Source organism: Notamacropus eugenii, chromosome 5 (genome assembly GCF_028372415.1).
Source record: "Notamacropus eugenii isolate mMacEug1 chromosome 5, mMacEug1.pri_v2, whole genome shotgun sequence".
Taxonomy (NCBI): Eukaryota; Metazoa; Chordata; class Mammalia; order Diprotodontia; family Macropodidae; genus Notamacropus; species Notamacropus eugenii.
Window position 1 is genome coordinate 346,567,323 of NC_092876.1, and position 15,549 is coordinate 346,582,871.

General features: G+C 42.5%; 1 protein-coding gene across 2 annotated transcripts; it reads right to left on the reverse strand.

Moving 5' to 3' along the window:
* Positions 1-4,351: 4,351 nt before the first annotated feature.
* ADPRH (ADP-ribosylarginine hydrolase) lies at positions 4,352-14,674 on the reverse strand. Of its 2 annotated transcripts, none has more exons than XM_072613919.1 (4): positions 13,779-14,674; positions 11,010-11,355; positions 7,414-7,774; positions 4,352-4,904 (listed from the first exon to the last, which is right to left on the reverse strand). In XM_072613919.1, the coding sequence occupies exons 2-4, from the start codon at positions 11,320-11,322 to the stop codon at positions 4,493-4,495; spliced, it is 1,086 nt and encodes a 361-aa protein (XP_072470020.1). In that variant the 5' UTR covers positions 11,323-11,355; positions 13,779-14,674; the 3' UTR covers positions 4,352-4,492. The 2 variants fall into 2 exon arrangements, with proteins under 2 accessions (XP_072470020.1, XP_072470021.1); XM_072613920.1 differs by having other exon boundaries at positions 13,680-14,592.
* Positions 14,675-15,549: the final 875 nt, after the last annotated feature.

The following is a 15,549-nucleotide window of genomic DNA, read 5'->3' on the forward strand; positions in this document are numbered from 1 at the left end:
AGGTGTAGAAGCCTGGGTAACAATATTTATGTCCTCCCCGAGGACCCCTTACCCTAGAGTCAAAAATAAAAGTGTTCTTCACGCATCTGTTCATCACTGGATGCCAAGATCCTCTATTGAGAAGGCAGGGAAACCCAGAGCAATGAACCTAGGACAAATCTGAAGGGCAAGTAAAGGACAGAGACTGTTGAAAGTCACCAACCCTGGTGGCTTTAGCCTATCAGGACCTGGCTAGGCACTGGGCTAGACCATAAATGTGATTTAGGCATCCTTGCATATGGAAAAAGACCAGAAACTTGGAGTTTGTACTGAAATTTGAAAAAGGTGAGGTAGAAGGTAGGGTAGGGGTAAAATGAGAAGTAGAGATGAGAAGTAGAGACATACCAACCAGTTCTGTGACTTAGAGCAAGTAATTCAACTTCTCTGAACCTCAATTTCACATCTGTGAAATGGAGACAATCTCAATTTGCCTACTTCATAGGGGGTTGGCTGATTGTTGTCCTTCATTCTTGAAGAGGACCAAAATGACATCACTATGCTAGAGTCAAGAGACAGCATGTCTGACTATGGCTAATGAGACCAATAGGAACTTGAATGCTGTGTCACAGGTCGGGTACAAACAATCCATGGGAACATTTGGGGTGGATAGGGGATACATCAAATTAAAATAATGTGTGAGTAAATGCTTTGTACCAATCTACAAATCATGCTATGGATAGTAGAGAGTCTTTAACCTCTAGCATTCAGTCTTTTCCTGTTTTTCTAACTTGACACTCCCAAGCTGTGTGACCTTGGGCAAGTCACTTAACCCCAATTGCCTCATCCTGGGTCATCTCCAGTCATCTTGAGGAATATCAGGTCACTGGATTCAGATGGCTCTGGAGGAGAAGTGAGGATGGTGACCTGCACAGCCCTCCCTCGCTCAAAACAAAGTCAAGTGCAAGTCATGTCATCATTTCTCTGATGGCATGGTCTTCTTCAGCAACAAAGGATGAATACACACACAACTCTCTGTAACCAGATGCTAAGTGACATGATCTGATACCAAGTGTCCAAGAGGATGACTTCTAGGATATTGGTTACTGGAACAGTGGCAACAACTGAACATTAGTCACTGCATCCTCATCTGTCTGGAGAGGAGTAAAAGTAGATGTACATGGGTTGCCCCACCCCTTGCAAAGTGGAAACCAAAATGAAATCACAGGTAGGAAATCACAAACCTCAAGTCCCCATCCTTCTGCCCTATTGACAAAATGGCCATGTGATCTAAACCAATATTTGAGACATGTGACCTGATGAAGGCTCCCCTTAATTTGTAATTCTATTTATAAAACATAAATTATATGATGAGAAACACTGGGGACAGCCATCACCCCCACTACACTGCAAATGTCATGTGTACACCCACAGCATACACTAACTATAGAGTTATATGATGGGACAGCCTAGTGCTCTCCCCTTTCACAATTGTTCATAGTGCTTCAGTGGCTTGGATGGCTCTTTTGTGATTCATGCATCTTTTTTATTGCAATGAGCACTGACCTGATTCATTTAGCAATTATATGCCAAACTACTGAAATTCTGGGATGCTGATCATTAATAGGAACAAGAAAAAAAATTTGAGTAATGAGGTACTTTCTCCCCCATCCCCCATTGAACATGCTCCAATTGCAGTTGCTGGTTCTGGTGATCACATGGGTGCTTTGGGACTTGATTCTACCCATGTGGTGTCTGGGCACTGAAAGGACTTTGTATTTTATTATGATGCAGTGAATACTGAGTGATCTGTTAATTGTCACTATCTCTCATGACAGCAGGGGTGGGGGATGGCAGGGGCTGCATTAGATTGTGGCAGGAACCATCGCTCACCTTTTTCTGTATCTCTTGCACTTAGTGAAATGTTGGGCACAATTAAGTGCTTAATAAATTTTAGTTGCCTAAATGACTGACTCTATCAATTAAAAGAATAGACAGCCTCCAGTTCATCCTTTTGGCTACAACTCTCCTGTGTAACAAGGAGGAAGCACTTTGCTTTGTCTCTCTCTCATGCAGAGGATGGGAGCCGGGAAGGGGAGAAATGTACTCAACTTGCCTCTGGACCCCTACCAATCTTTTCTGCTTTGTGTTTTCTGGAATGGGTAACCAAGCATCATTCTCAAGGTAGACATTTTGTTGAAGCTTGGAGGTGACCTCTTGAGTCTGAGAGGACCAGGGGTCCTGCATCCAATTAGAGGAGAGGTTGATTGCAGTAGCAGTGAGAGTAGGGTGGTGGTAGAGAAATCTGAATCAGAAAAGACAACTACCCACAAGGGGATCAGTCCAAGCCTCACCAATTTATCAGACATGAACCAGGAATGGTATGAACAGTGCAATGCCAGGAAGAAATGTAAAATGTCTAATTCACAGCGGTTTTTACTACATTATCTTCTAATGAGCTTTCAGGGTCATCCTCCCAGCAGATTGTACCAGTACTTATAAGTTAAGTTATCAAATCAATCCTGTTCTGTTCAGTGTGTGGAGGAATAAATTACTCTTATATTTTATTCAACCTGCACATGGTGTTCTTTTCTTACTCTCCCTCTTTGAGAAAGCCCTAGATGTGAGCCTTACATAAAAATGAATTCTGGTGGTACATGAGCAGGTGGTTCAATGAACCAATGTGAGTATGTGAGAAAAGGGAGCCTTCTCTCATTAAAGGCCAGGCTCTCCAAGACTGAGCCCAATCAAAATCACGGGCCTGGAAACAGATCAGAGTGGTTTAAACATTCTCAGCTCCAGTTCTTCAAGGTCAGATTTGAAATCAGAACTATAGAAGAGCCTCTAGGACATGTGGGGGTTTGTACCTAGTGATGACAACCCACATACTCATGAATTTCAAAGAAATCAAGACACACTGAAGGGAGCTGGAAACACAAATATGGATCTCCTGGCCTTTTGTTCCATGGGACCCTAAGACTTCTTTACAGAAACTTGAAGGCCACAGATGTTCCAGTTCATCTATATTAGTGAGACAGAGGACAAGTAAAGGGAAATGGGTACGGTCGAGTGGATCTCATGGGAACAAAAAGGATATGTGTAGGCGGAGTCTATGAAAATGCTACAGGACAAAATGTTTTGTTATGAATGAATGCCCAGAAAACGTCATTTTATTCTCCACTCTCTGGAATGCTCTCAGCAACTGCAGACAACCACAATCACGGTTCCACACATCTTTTGCTTCAAAATATGTGGAGCAGTATATAATGAGCTTGAACAAGCACAGTTGAAGAAATTCCTCTGTCAGTTCACATGCTGCTAGATTTTAAACTTCACAAGGGCAGGGAAATCTGTTTTACCATCATTTTGTATCTGCCCCAGTGCCTGCCACACATATGCAAATGTGGCTACTGAAGCAATGCAGCAGTGTTATACCTCCTCTTCTTGCCATTCTCCCCCTTACTTGCACTTGTGGGTCAGAAGTCTAATCAGCATGACATCCCAGGACCAGTCCCGAGGGTTTCATTTTTCTTTGTTTTTTGTTTCCCCCAGCCTCCCATTGAAAGTGTATTCCCTTGAGTAATAAAACAGTGTAGACACGGATCACATTTACACAGGCTTGAATCAAATGTGAGTGGACTCTCTGATCTGGTGCCCTTTCTTTTAAAAGATAGTTCTGATTCTTGTCTTGGTGCTGGAAAGCTGGAACATGCACCCTGCTGTCAGGAAGCAGACAAAGCCACTTAAAACAAAGAAACTTTGATGTCTCCTGCCACTGCAAACATTTTTAATGGTGGTCTGAAACCAAACGACAGTTTTGACATTCAACACAAGGACACAGGTTCCGCTGTCCTGCACCTGGCATTAATATTGTTGATGGCCTCACAGGCCATTAAAACAAAACCATGGCCTCACCTGGCCTGTCCCTTGCTTCTCAAGCTCAATATATCCCTAAGTGAATAGATGTCTGAGGTCCCTTGCAATTCCAAATCCTGATTCTGTGTTCATATTTTAGCTCAGCTCCTCCCCCTGCTTTTCCCTTCCCCTCCCCTACTTCTCTGACTCTTTCATTTGAAGCATGCAGTTGATAAAAAATGAGGCTTGCAAACAAGGTGAAGGAAAGAAAGACCCTACTGCCTCCACCTTCCCTCTTGAAACACTAGATCAGGTTTCTTTCAGAGTTCTGGCTATGTCACTCTTTTAGCCCAAGAGAGTAATGCCTGTATGGAGCCTGGTATAGAATTGCATATGGTCCAGGGAGTGGGATCACTTGGCAGGAAGCAATCTTCCAAAGCTAATGTAACTGAATGCTTTAAAATCCCTTGACTACTTAGTTAAATCTCTTGGCTTTGGAAAAAGTGAGACAGTCAGTCAGTCAGGAATCAATAAGCGTTTATTAAGTGCCTTCTATGTGAAAGGCACTGTGTTAAATGCCAGATTAGACAGAAGGGGGATTGTAATTATTCTCCCCCTCAACAAGGAGGTATAACCAATTAGGAAAGAACCATGTTTCTCCCTAAAGGGTAACTGCAGAGCTTTCCTGTGCCTGGAGAGCATACAATGCCCTGGCTGCTTTCTCCAATCTGTCTTTGTATTCCAATTTTTTGTAGTTGGAGGGGCTAACCCCTTTAAATCCATGCATGAGCCCCCACCAGCAGCCAGCTATGGCAGCTGTGGAGTCACTGTCCCCACCATGGAAAAAAGCCCGGTGGGCAAGTTCCTTCCAAGAGTCTCCTGCAGCCAGAATGGCATCATAGGCAATCATGGGGGCATCGTGTCCGCTACTGCCTCCCCAGCCAGAATAACTCACTGACTTGTAGAACTGATCTCTCTCTTTCACACCAAAGTGCTTTGGGAAAGTAGGGGGTCCACCATTTGAAATCCCTCGAAGTTTCAAGTACTTTTCCCATTGATCTTTGAAGTAGTTCCTGTAGCCAAAAAAAATGAAGGGAAAAAATCTGCAGTAAACTCTGAATCCCAAAGTCAACAACCCACAGGAGAAAGCCAAAGCAGATGCCTTACTAAGGAAATTTGTAGACTGATAGCAAGCAACCTACAGGAATAAAAATAAAAATTACTGACATTTCTATTGAGGCTTAATTAGGATTTGGAAAGCACTTTCCTTACAACAATCCTGTGAGGTAGACACATAGTGCAGGTAGCCTTTATCTCATTTTACAGATGCAGAAAATGAGACTTGGAGAGGATCAATGAATTGTCCATGGTCACAGTGTCAGAATTGTGTTTCAAACCCAAGAATCCTGGCTCCCAAAAAAGTATTATTTCTATTAGATAGGTAGATAGATAGATAGATAGATAGATAGATAGATAGATAGATGATAGGTAAATAAGATAGATAGATAGAGATGGAAAGACAGATGATAGAAAGATAGAGATGGTTAGATAGACAGGTAACAGATGATAGAAGCACAAATATACAGACAGGGATGGATAGAAAGATAACAAATGATAGAGATGGTTAGATAAATGACAGATGATAGACAGAGATGGATAGACAAATAGATGACAGACATACAAATGATAGAGGTGGATAGATAGGTAAACATGATAGGTAGGTAGGTGGGTAAACAGACAGACAGACAGACAGACAGACAGACAGACAGACAGACAGACAGACAGACAGACAGACAGACAGATAGATAGATAGATAGATAGATAGATAGATAGATAGATAGATAGATAGATATAAAGCATAACAGAAAGAATATTGGCTCTGTAGTCAGAGAACCTGGGTTTAAATTCCATCTTTGACACTTCTATCCGTGTGATCTTGACAAGCCACTTAACATCTTTGGATTTCAGTTTCCCAAATAGGCAAAATGAGGGGGTTGGTCTAGAACACCTTATAAGTGCCTTTCTGTTCTAGATCTATGAGATATGACTATTATTGTTGTGTTTGTCCTTCATTCTCAAAGAAGACCATGAATGACATCAGGAAAAATGATGATGACATGACTTGCAGCTGACTTGGATTTGAGTGAGGGAGGGCTTAACCTTACTTTCTCCTCTAGAGCCATCTGGGTCCAAGGGGCAGATATTCATCAGCACAACTGAAGACGGTCCAGGATGCGGTGGGAAACCCTGGCCCTTTTAAGCTAAAGTCTTTTCAGGTTCTCACTTTGAGTGAGGTAACACCCATTCATTGAACAGGCCTCTTTAAGAAGTCAGTCAAGGGATGGCCTCTTAAATTACAAAAAAGAAAAAAAATCAAACTGGGAGGGGAAGACCTTTTTGCTGGCCAAAAGAGAAATAGTTACCATTGACATTCACTCTGAGGGAGGAGGGCCCAAAATACAGCCATTAAGTGGAGCTTGGGCAGGGACCTATTGTGGTCCAACCTATAAGTGTGAGAGTGAAATGGGTAAGGAGAAAGAGAAACAAAGGAAGGAAGGAAGGAATATATATGTATAGCTATAACTATGAATATAGATATGTATCTACTCAAAATCAGTTCTCCCTCAACCAAAGGAGTTCAACTCAACAAGTATTTATTGAGTGTTTACTGGATGCCAAGTGCTGTGTTATTATGTCCTGTAGACACAGATAAAAATGAAACATTCCTTGACCTCAAGGATTTGGGAGAACTGGGGAGCAATATATGGAGATATAAATACAAATGAAATTGAAACAAAGTAGATTACTCTGAATAGCAGGATGGGAACAGAAATTCAGATCTTCATGGGAGGTGTTGGGACAGGAGGGACATTATGCAAAGTTTCACCTTTTAAAGGGGAACACTCAATTCTCACATAACCACAACCAACGTCTTCAGGAGAAACCTTCCCATGCCTTTCTTATTCTAAGAACAGCAGTGTGGAGTGACCTCTAGAATGCTGAGGAAAAGGGAAGTTATATGGCTGCCTTTCCACTGGCTTCCTACATAGCAAAATGAGTGATGTAAAAAAGCCAGCTCCCAGGGATCATCGCCAAGTGTTGCAATGCATCAGTGCCATAAATCAAGGGTAGACAAATTTTATATCTTTGCATTTGCACGAACAAATACGTCATGAAAATCACCAGCATGTGTGGATGCCTCTCATTAGCAAATGGAAACTGGAAAGCATGATGTTAACTCAACAAATAACATGGGGGACGGATGTCTTAGACTGATCATTTGGATGTTCACTTGAACCACCTTGATTATCATAGGCTACCGAGTTTGAAGGCATGAACATTTGGGGTGGGGTTCAAACCAAGATGTCTCCCTCTAGAGCCAACTTTTCAGTAACTGTTAACTGGAAGTAAACCTGAAAATCCAAGTGAGTAGGCAGAGAGGGGAGGAGGCTAGAGAAAAGGTAAAGGCACCTACTGAGGGCTTTCCTCTATGCCACTGGTGGAGAACAAGTTGTTAATCCTACCATATGACCATGATGTTCATTAAACTGAGAAATAGCACACACATGCATATTGACTCACCAGGATTTGAGATTCTCTTCCACAAAATAGCCAGCCTGGACAATATACTTTTTGGCTTCTGGTAGCACCTCCATCAATCCTCTTCCCCATTCCTGAGGTGGCCTGCCATTCACCGCATAAGAGGTAAAGAGAGCAGAGGCAACAGCCCCAAGGTAGCCAGTGGGATGGTGATGGGTCATGCGGCCACTCTCTATGCTCACTTGAATTAGATTGTCCTGTTGTTCAGGGTGTGGGAACCTTAGTCCAATACACATGGCACGCATGGCAGCACCACAGCCCCCTTCATGCTTGTTGAATGGAATCCTCCATCCATTGAGTTCATCTGGCTCCAGCTTCAAAGCATTGGACACACTGGCACCACCTATAAAGGATTAGGGTTGGGAATGTATCAGTGCCAGCTGTGGACTGGTGAAACCCAGCTTGACTAGTTTGACTCCAATCCTGAGGATGCATCTATAGTAAGGCTTCATTAACCTGGGAACATACCATGACACACCCCAATCCAGCTTCTTTTATGGGGGTGAGAGGGGAAGAAAGGGAATAACCATTTCTAGAGAGTCTATTATATGCCAAGCACTGTGCTAAGTACTTTCCAAATATTACCTCAGATTGTCACTACCCTTGGAGGTAGATTTTATTATCATCTCCATTTTACAGTTGAGGAAACTGAGGCAGAGAGTAGTAAAGTGACTTGCCCAGGGTCACATAGCTAGTAAGAGCTGAGGCTGAATTTGAACTCAGGTTTTCCTGATTCCAGGTCCAGCACTCTACCACCAGCTCCCTCTGCACAGTTAAAATTAAGTTTTGGGGGTTCCTACTTCTCATTTCTTATTCCTTACTAGACGATTCAGAGAATATCCTTATTTCAGTGGTCCTCCCTACCTCATTTTTTCAATGGGTGATGGGGAAGCCTTCTATTACTGTCACACCAGCCCTTTGTCTAAAAGGTCTCTATTTGGGGGCTCTTTTTTGAGCCCTGTGTGGCTCTGGACCTTGGATCAGAGTGAGTATTCTTTAGCACATCTGAGCCATCAGCTGTCTGCCACCTGTGTAACTACTGACATTTGGGGCTGAATACCTCTGTTCTTTGCCATTGGTATCTATCCTCCCTCCATAACTACCATCCCCATGTGTCAGTATCACTCTTCAAGAATAGATCCAATCTAGGGCCCATGAGGTGGCATAGTAGCTAGAACACTGGAGTCAGGAGAACCTGAGATCAAATCCAGTCTTAGACACTTACGAACTGTATGACCCTAGGCAAGTCACTCAACCCTGACTGCTTCAAAAAAAAAAAAAAGAATAGTGTTTTTCTCTTTTACATTGTATCCCCTATAAGATTTGGGGCAAAAATAGCCTTCAAAGAAGAGGAAAGAGGAAGACTGATGCTCATGAAGTACTTTCAAGGAAAAGGCAAAGCACACAAAAAAGTTTAAAATCATCCAACTCAATTTATCATGCAACATCATTAGTCAGCAAATGAATCAATTTCCCAACAAGAGTTTTAACAACCGAAGCTCCTAGGTATCACAGAAAGATGCCTAAATCTAGAAAGAAGAGCAGCTGGCATCAGAAAAACTGAACTCTTGTCCCAGGGAGGCAGCATGGGTTAGCATGGATGGAACACTGGACTTGAGTTCAAATCTCACCTATGACACTTACTTGCTGCATGACTCTGGGGAAACCATTTACCTTCATATGATTCAGCCTTCCTAACTATAAAGTGCAGAGTTTGAACTTGATGGCAGCTGGTGCTGCAGTAGATAAAATGCTGGGTCTAGAGTTAGGAAGCTGTTGTTCAGTTGTTTTAGTTTGGTCTGACTCTTTCTGACCCCATTTGGGGTTTTCTTGGCAAAGATACTGGAAGGTTTTGCATTTTTTCCTTCTCTAGCTCATTTTACAGATGAGGAAACTGTGGCAAACAGAGTTAAGTAACTTGCTAATGGTCCCACAGCTAGTAAGTGTCTGAGGCAGTATTTAAACTCATGAAGATGAGTCTAACTGATTTCAAGCCCAGTGTACCACCTAGCTGCGAGATAGTATAAAAAGATGAAGAGGTTTAGGCAATGCGCCATGAGAAATGGTAAGCAGAAAGCTCCTTTTCACCCGTGGAAATGGAGGGAAGGTTTTGTAGAAGGGGTGGCCCCTGGGGTGAAGGAAAGGAGGGTCTTCAGCAAATGGAGATAAGGGTGAGATAAAGGATAAGGGATAAGGATAAGGTGGAGATAAGGGGGGAGTCCAGTTCAGGCATAAGGAATGGTGTGAATAAAGGTTCAGTGGCAAGTAACATACAGAGAATGAAAGACAAAGAGAGGCAACAGTTGTAAGAAGAGAGTCTGATGAGATAAAACTGGAGAACTAAATCCAGGTCAGATGATGGAGGGCAAGGATGGAGAGCCTGAGCTTGTTTGGGGAGCAGTAGAGAGTGGCTGAAAGATTCTGTAAAAAGGATGGATGGGCTCAGAGTGGAAGGAGATTTGGGTAATGGTTTGTAGGCCGCATCAGAGAGGGAAGAGGCTGGAAGCAAAAAGATGAATTAGGAAACTATTATAAAAATTGATAAAAGAAGAAATGAGGACTTGAACTATGCATACAGTGGGAATAGGAAGGAAGGGATCAATCTTAAATTCAGAATTAAATGGGACATCAGGTCCAATCAACTCTATGCCATCATTTTACAGAGGAAGAAACTGAGACACAATGTGATGAAATAATTTGCCCAGGGTCACACAGCTACTAAATATCTGAAGTGGAATTTTACTCAGGAGTCGGGTCTTCCTGACTCTGAAGAGCAGCACTCTTTTGAACTATATATCACATTGACTCTAACCCAACAAGCCACCTTTATGTGAAGTCTTAAGTTATTGAGGCAGTAACATTAAAGGAAGTTGGTGACTGAATGGAAGTATATGGGAAGGGAGAGAGAAGAATCAAAAGAAACCATGAATTGATGCTAAGTTACAAGTCTGGATGATAAGAATGTGTAGTCATCCACAGAAATGGAGAGGTTAGGGAGGAGGGAGATGAGATTTACAGGAGTAAAGATGATGAGTGGTTCAACAGGGTGGTATTGTGCTGAATTAGAGTTTACTCTGGGACATGAAAGAGGATATATCCGGTAGACAGTTGGTGCAAGATATGGAATGTTGGAAAAATGAAAGGAGAGTGGATCTCCTTGGCAAGAGCAGTAGAGTAGATGAGCTGGGAAGCATGTCATTTAAGTACCACAAGGAAAACTAGCCTGCATCAATTTCCCTGAAGGTCCCAGGATGATAGATTTAGGATTGAAAGGGCCATTAGAAGCCATCTAGTCCAATCCTTTGTTTTACAGATGAGGAAATTAAGGCCCAGAGAGGTTAAGTGATTTACCTAAGGTCACCTGGGTAGCAAGGAGCAGGGGTAGGATTTGAAATCAGACCCCCTGACTCTAAACCATGGTTCTTCTATTTTATCACATTAGAGTTATAGCTATTTTACAAAATGGACTAGTAATAGTTGAAGGACCAGAAGAATACTCCATATCTCAATCTAATTCAGCCAACATTTCTCTTCCACCTAATCACACCTGATTGCCCCATCCCTAAGATGATAATTACCTGGAGCTCGGCCAGCCATGTCATCCATGCATGCTTTATAATGTCTTGCTATAAGGGAATACACCCGAGTCAAATTTTCTTCTTTACCAGCATCTATGAGGGCTTCTGCTGTTGCCAAGTGCATCACTGTGTCATCACTGACTCTCCAGCCTTCAATATTGATAGCATCCAATCCTCCAAGCTCAGCAAGCTGCTTATGGATCTTCTCACCATCCAATAGGAACTCCCATTTGCTGTTGAAATATCCCAGGGAGTCACCTACTGCACTCAGTACCATGGCAGCTACATATCTCTCTAGTAGTCCTGTGGACATGGTGGATCTCAAAAAGGCCTTCTGTGGGAAAATCTGTATGACACACAAAGGAAAAAAACCATCTCTGAGTGCCCAGTTTAATTCTGTGAGAGACCTCATGAAGTCAAATAAGATTCTCCTTTCAGTTTGGTCCACTTAGACCTTTGGGATATCCTATAAGTAACTGTACCTATAAATAGTGTGCACTCAGAATTACTGTACTTTTCAGATCTCACAGAGCATTTTGCCTTGCATCTCCCTAAAGCACTTAGGTTTTATACATAATATTGTATGTTACAACTACCAGTATTGTTTCATCTGTAAGTTCCTTGAGGGAAGGACCTGTTTCTTATCCACACCTTATATTTTCATTAGTCTCCAGCGCAGTATTCTGCGCACAGTAGGCACAGAATGCTTTTTTATTTAAGACTATATTAGTAGAGCTTTTTAAATAGCTATTACAAATATACATGTACATATAAATAACTGAAACCATAGTGATTGTTCCAAACCCTCTCTTCACTCCTCAGGCCTCTGATACTGCACATTCCCCGCACCCTCTGAGCTAAGGACCGTTCCTCACATTTGAACAAAACAGCTGAAGCCATTTTCTGAGAGTTCACTTCATCCCAGCGTCTGATGAAAAGGCAACCTTTCTCTTTGCCAACAGCACCTCCCTTACATCTCTACCTTTTCATCCTGTCCTCTTCTGTCTTTCTCTGGGACAGACAGGGACACAATGGATACAGTGCCAGACCTCGAGTTATGAAGACTCATCTTTCTGAGTCCAAATCTGGACTCAGACACTGTGACCATGGGGAAGTCACTTAAACCTGTTTGCCTCAGTTGCCTCATCTGTAAAATGAGCTGGAGATATAAATAGTAAACCACTGCAAGATTCTTGCCAAGAAAACCCCAAAAGGGGTCACAAACAGTCAGACATGACTGATACAACTGAACAACAGCAACCTCCCAAGGCTCTTTCCTGGTTCCACTTCTTTTTTCTCTACATACTAACTCAGTGATCTCATCAACTCCTGTGGGTTCAGCTTTCATTTCTAATGTATATGATTTCCAGATACACACACACACACACACACCCCTCTTGAATGCTCTCCCTCCTTTGCTCTACTTAGAGACCTTCCTGGCTTCCTTTAAACCCAACTAAAATTCCATCTTTTATAAGCAGGCTTCCCCAACCTCTTTTAATTCTAGTGCCTTCACTCTGCTAATCATTTTATATTTAATTGTATATCTCTTGCTTTGAGTATATTTGTTTTCTCCCCCATTAGATTCTAAACTCCTTGAGGGCAGGTGCCATTTTTTGCTCCTTTGTACCTCTGTTACTTAGCACAGAGTCTGACACACAATAAGCACTTAATTAAAGCTTGTTGACTGATTGGATTTGGACCTAAACTCAAATCCTGGTTCTCCCACTCACCACGACATGTGACCTTGAACAAGTCACAACCTCTCTGGTTCTCATTGGATTAGATGACCCCTAAAATTCCTTCTAGCTCCTAATCTAGAATCTTCCGACTGTAGAACAGGTGGTCTTTCTACTTTAAATAGTCTTGCTTTTCTTGGTGAATCCCTCCAGTGACTGTGTGGGTTTCTACTTTTTCAGGGCTTTCCTTTGGGAATTTTCAGAGCCATTACCCCACCTTTCCCAGTAAGGTTCTTCTTTCACAATCATTGGTCATTTTACTAATAGCATCATCAAATATTTAAGATGAACTTTGTCACACCACCCAATCCACTCATTTTACAGATGAGGCCACTGAGGCCCAGAAAGCTTAAATAACTTGCCCAGTCATTATAAGAAATAAGTGGTGAGCCAGCATTTGAACTCAAATCCTCAGACTCAGTACTTTTTCCCTTCCTAAGTAAATAAGGGAGCTAACTGTTTTCTACATTTTACAGATAAAAAATCAGTTTCAAAGATATCAAGTAACTTGCTCGGGATCTACTAACTACCCTCAGAATTAGGATTTGAATGCAAATGTCTACTGAGTTCAGTGCAGCAATTTCTTGCTGCCTTTCTAAACCAGAGCCTATGATGAGACTCCTCAGGGGTACAGCATGGTTTTGAAATATGACAGCTGAGAGAGGATCTCTTCACTTTCACATCTACGGAGTCAGATGCTCTAGAATAAGGCCCAGACAGTGGTTTCCTTACAGTCCTGGGCTTTTGGAGTGGAGAAATCAACTGCAAGGCTGAGTGCCACTCACTCGCTTCATCAAGGGCTTTGGACAGCAAGATGTCCGGAAATCCTAGCCCGGCGCTACAGTTTCGGAACAAACCATACCCAGGGTCCTTCTCCAAACACAAAGAAACAGAAACCACCCAGTCTTGTGATCGGGGACCCACCACCCACCCAACTCTAGCTAGTTAGCGATAGGGATCCCTGGGGAAATCCATGAGCGTTCGTGACCCGTTTCTGTGCCGGGGAGACAACCTCCCCTCTCCCCAATACCTTCCCGTCGCAAGCTGGGCGTGGGGTTCAGAAAAAGAAAGCTCTCGAGCCTTGGCCTTGAATCGGGCTCAGCCTAGAGTGACTAGCCAGCCAATGGTGGTGAGGTTCAAGGAATCTGCAGGGGCAAGCGGACTCTGCCCAGGCGAGACGTTGGCACGGAAGAAGGTTCATTCCCGGGATGGCCGCGCCCTGACAGAAGGCGGGCGGGTCCGGAGCTGCGGCTGGGCGGGAGGGCAGAGCCCCGGAGAACTTGCCGCCTTCTGAATCTTCTCAAAACAGAACCGCCGGAAACCCTTTATCCTTCCCCTTGCTCCTCGCAAGAAAGGGCCGAGGACCAGGGAATGTTAAAAGCGGGATCTCGTTTCACGAACGAGAAAACCGAGGCCCAGGAAAGGCAGGGAGACGTGTCCCAAAAGTCGGGCAGAGCCGACATGAGAAGGAGGAGCTCCTGAGGGGCTTACGATGACATGTCAGGAGGCTTGGCTCTCGGAAAGATCGTATGGAGCCTTTGATATATCCAAGTGTAATGCAGCTTTTTCTAAAAGGAAAAAAAAAGTCTGTTTTCTTCTAACGGATGGTTTTTGTTCTTAATTCATTTCACAATACCTCCTTCCCCTTTCCCTACTCAGGAGCCATTCTTTGTAACAAAGCGGGGTGCTGTTTTCTTTTCATTTTGTGTTTTCTTTTTAAATTTTCTTTTTATTAACATATTTTGTTTTTATATTTCCTTAATTTCTAAATGCAATTCCTCCCTGTTCGGTAGTCATACCGAATAATAAAGACTAAAAAGAAGGAGGGGAGAAAAACAGTTCAGGAAAACCATCCAGCACAGCGATGAGGTTTGACAGGGTATACAGCCTTCTACATCCATAATCTCCCTGCCACTCCCAAGGAAATGGGGTGTGTTCTCTCAGCTCTTCTCTGGACTCAAGCCCAATCATTACAATGACATGGCATTTAGTTTGCTTGGGTTTTTTGCTCTTTTGGTTTAAGTTGCTGTAGTCACTGGATATATTGTTTTTCCTCACTTCCTGCTAATTTAATGCAATATCAGTTTATATGTCTTCCCAAGAGTCTCTGGAATATTCATATTCATCATTTCTTCCAGGACAGTAATATTCTATTACATTCATGTAGCTCAATTTGTTTAGCCATTCCCCAGTGGCAGGTACCTACTTTGTTTCCAATTCTTTGTTATAAAAAAAAATAAAAAGTGTTGCTATAATATTTCAGATTATATAGAATACTTCATTCTTTCTTTGACCTCCTTGGGGTATATGAGTGGAGTGGAATATATAGGACAATGGTCAGGAATCAGTGTAGTTAGATACATAGAGATAGAGAAAGATAGGTATATAGATGATAGATGTACAGATATGTGATAAATTGACATACAGATGGACACAGGCAAAAAGGAGGAGAGAGAGACAGAGACAGTCATACATACAGAGAGGGAGAGATCCACAGGTCCATCAGCAGCATGCTAATCTTTCCTTACCTCCTGCAACAAAGATTATTTATCTTTGGCCCTATTTGTCAATTTGAAACTCACATTTCTAAACCTTAAAGCACTTTCCCCACAATAATCCTGTGGAGCCTATAATGAAGGATTGTTATACCCATTTTGAGTAAAGTGTATGTGGGTAAAAAAACACAAAACAGAAATCCTAGGATTTTTTTTCAATCCTTTCGAAGATTGTATAGATTTCTTGAAATATCATAAAACTGACCTTTGAGAGACCAGATTGCATGCTTGAGGTCAAATTGGATT

Coding starts and splice junctions, on each gene's coding strand:
- ADPRH (XM_072613919.1), bottom strand. CDS start 11,322: ATGTCCACAGGACTACTAGAGAGATATGTAGCTGCCATGGTACTGAGT. Junction 7,775..11,009: donor CATGGCTGGCCGAGCTCCAG/GTAATTATCATC, acceptor AATCCTTTATAG/GTGGTGCCAGTGTGTCCAAT. Junction 4,905..7,413: donor GAAGAGAATCTCAAATCCTG/GTGAGTCAATAT, acceptor TTTTGGCTACAG/GAACTACTTCAAAGATCAAT.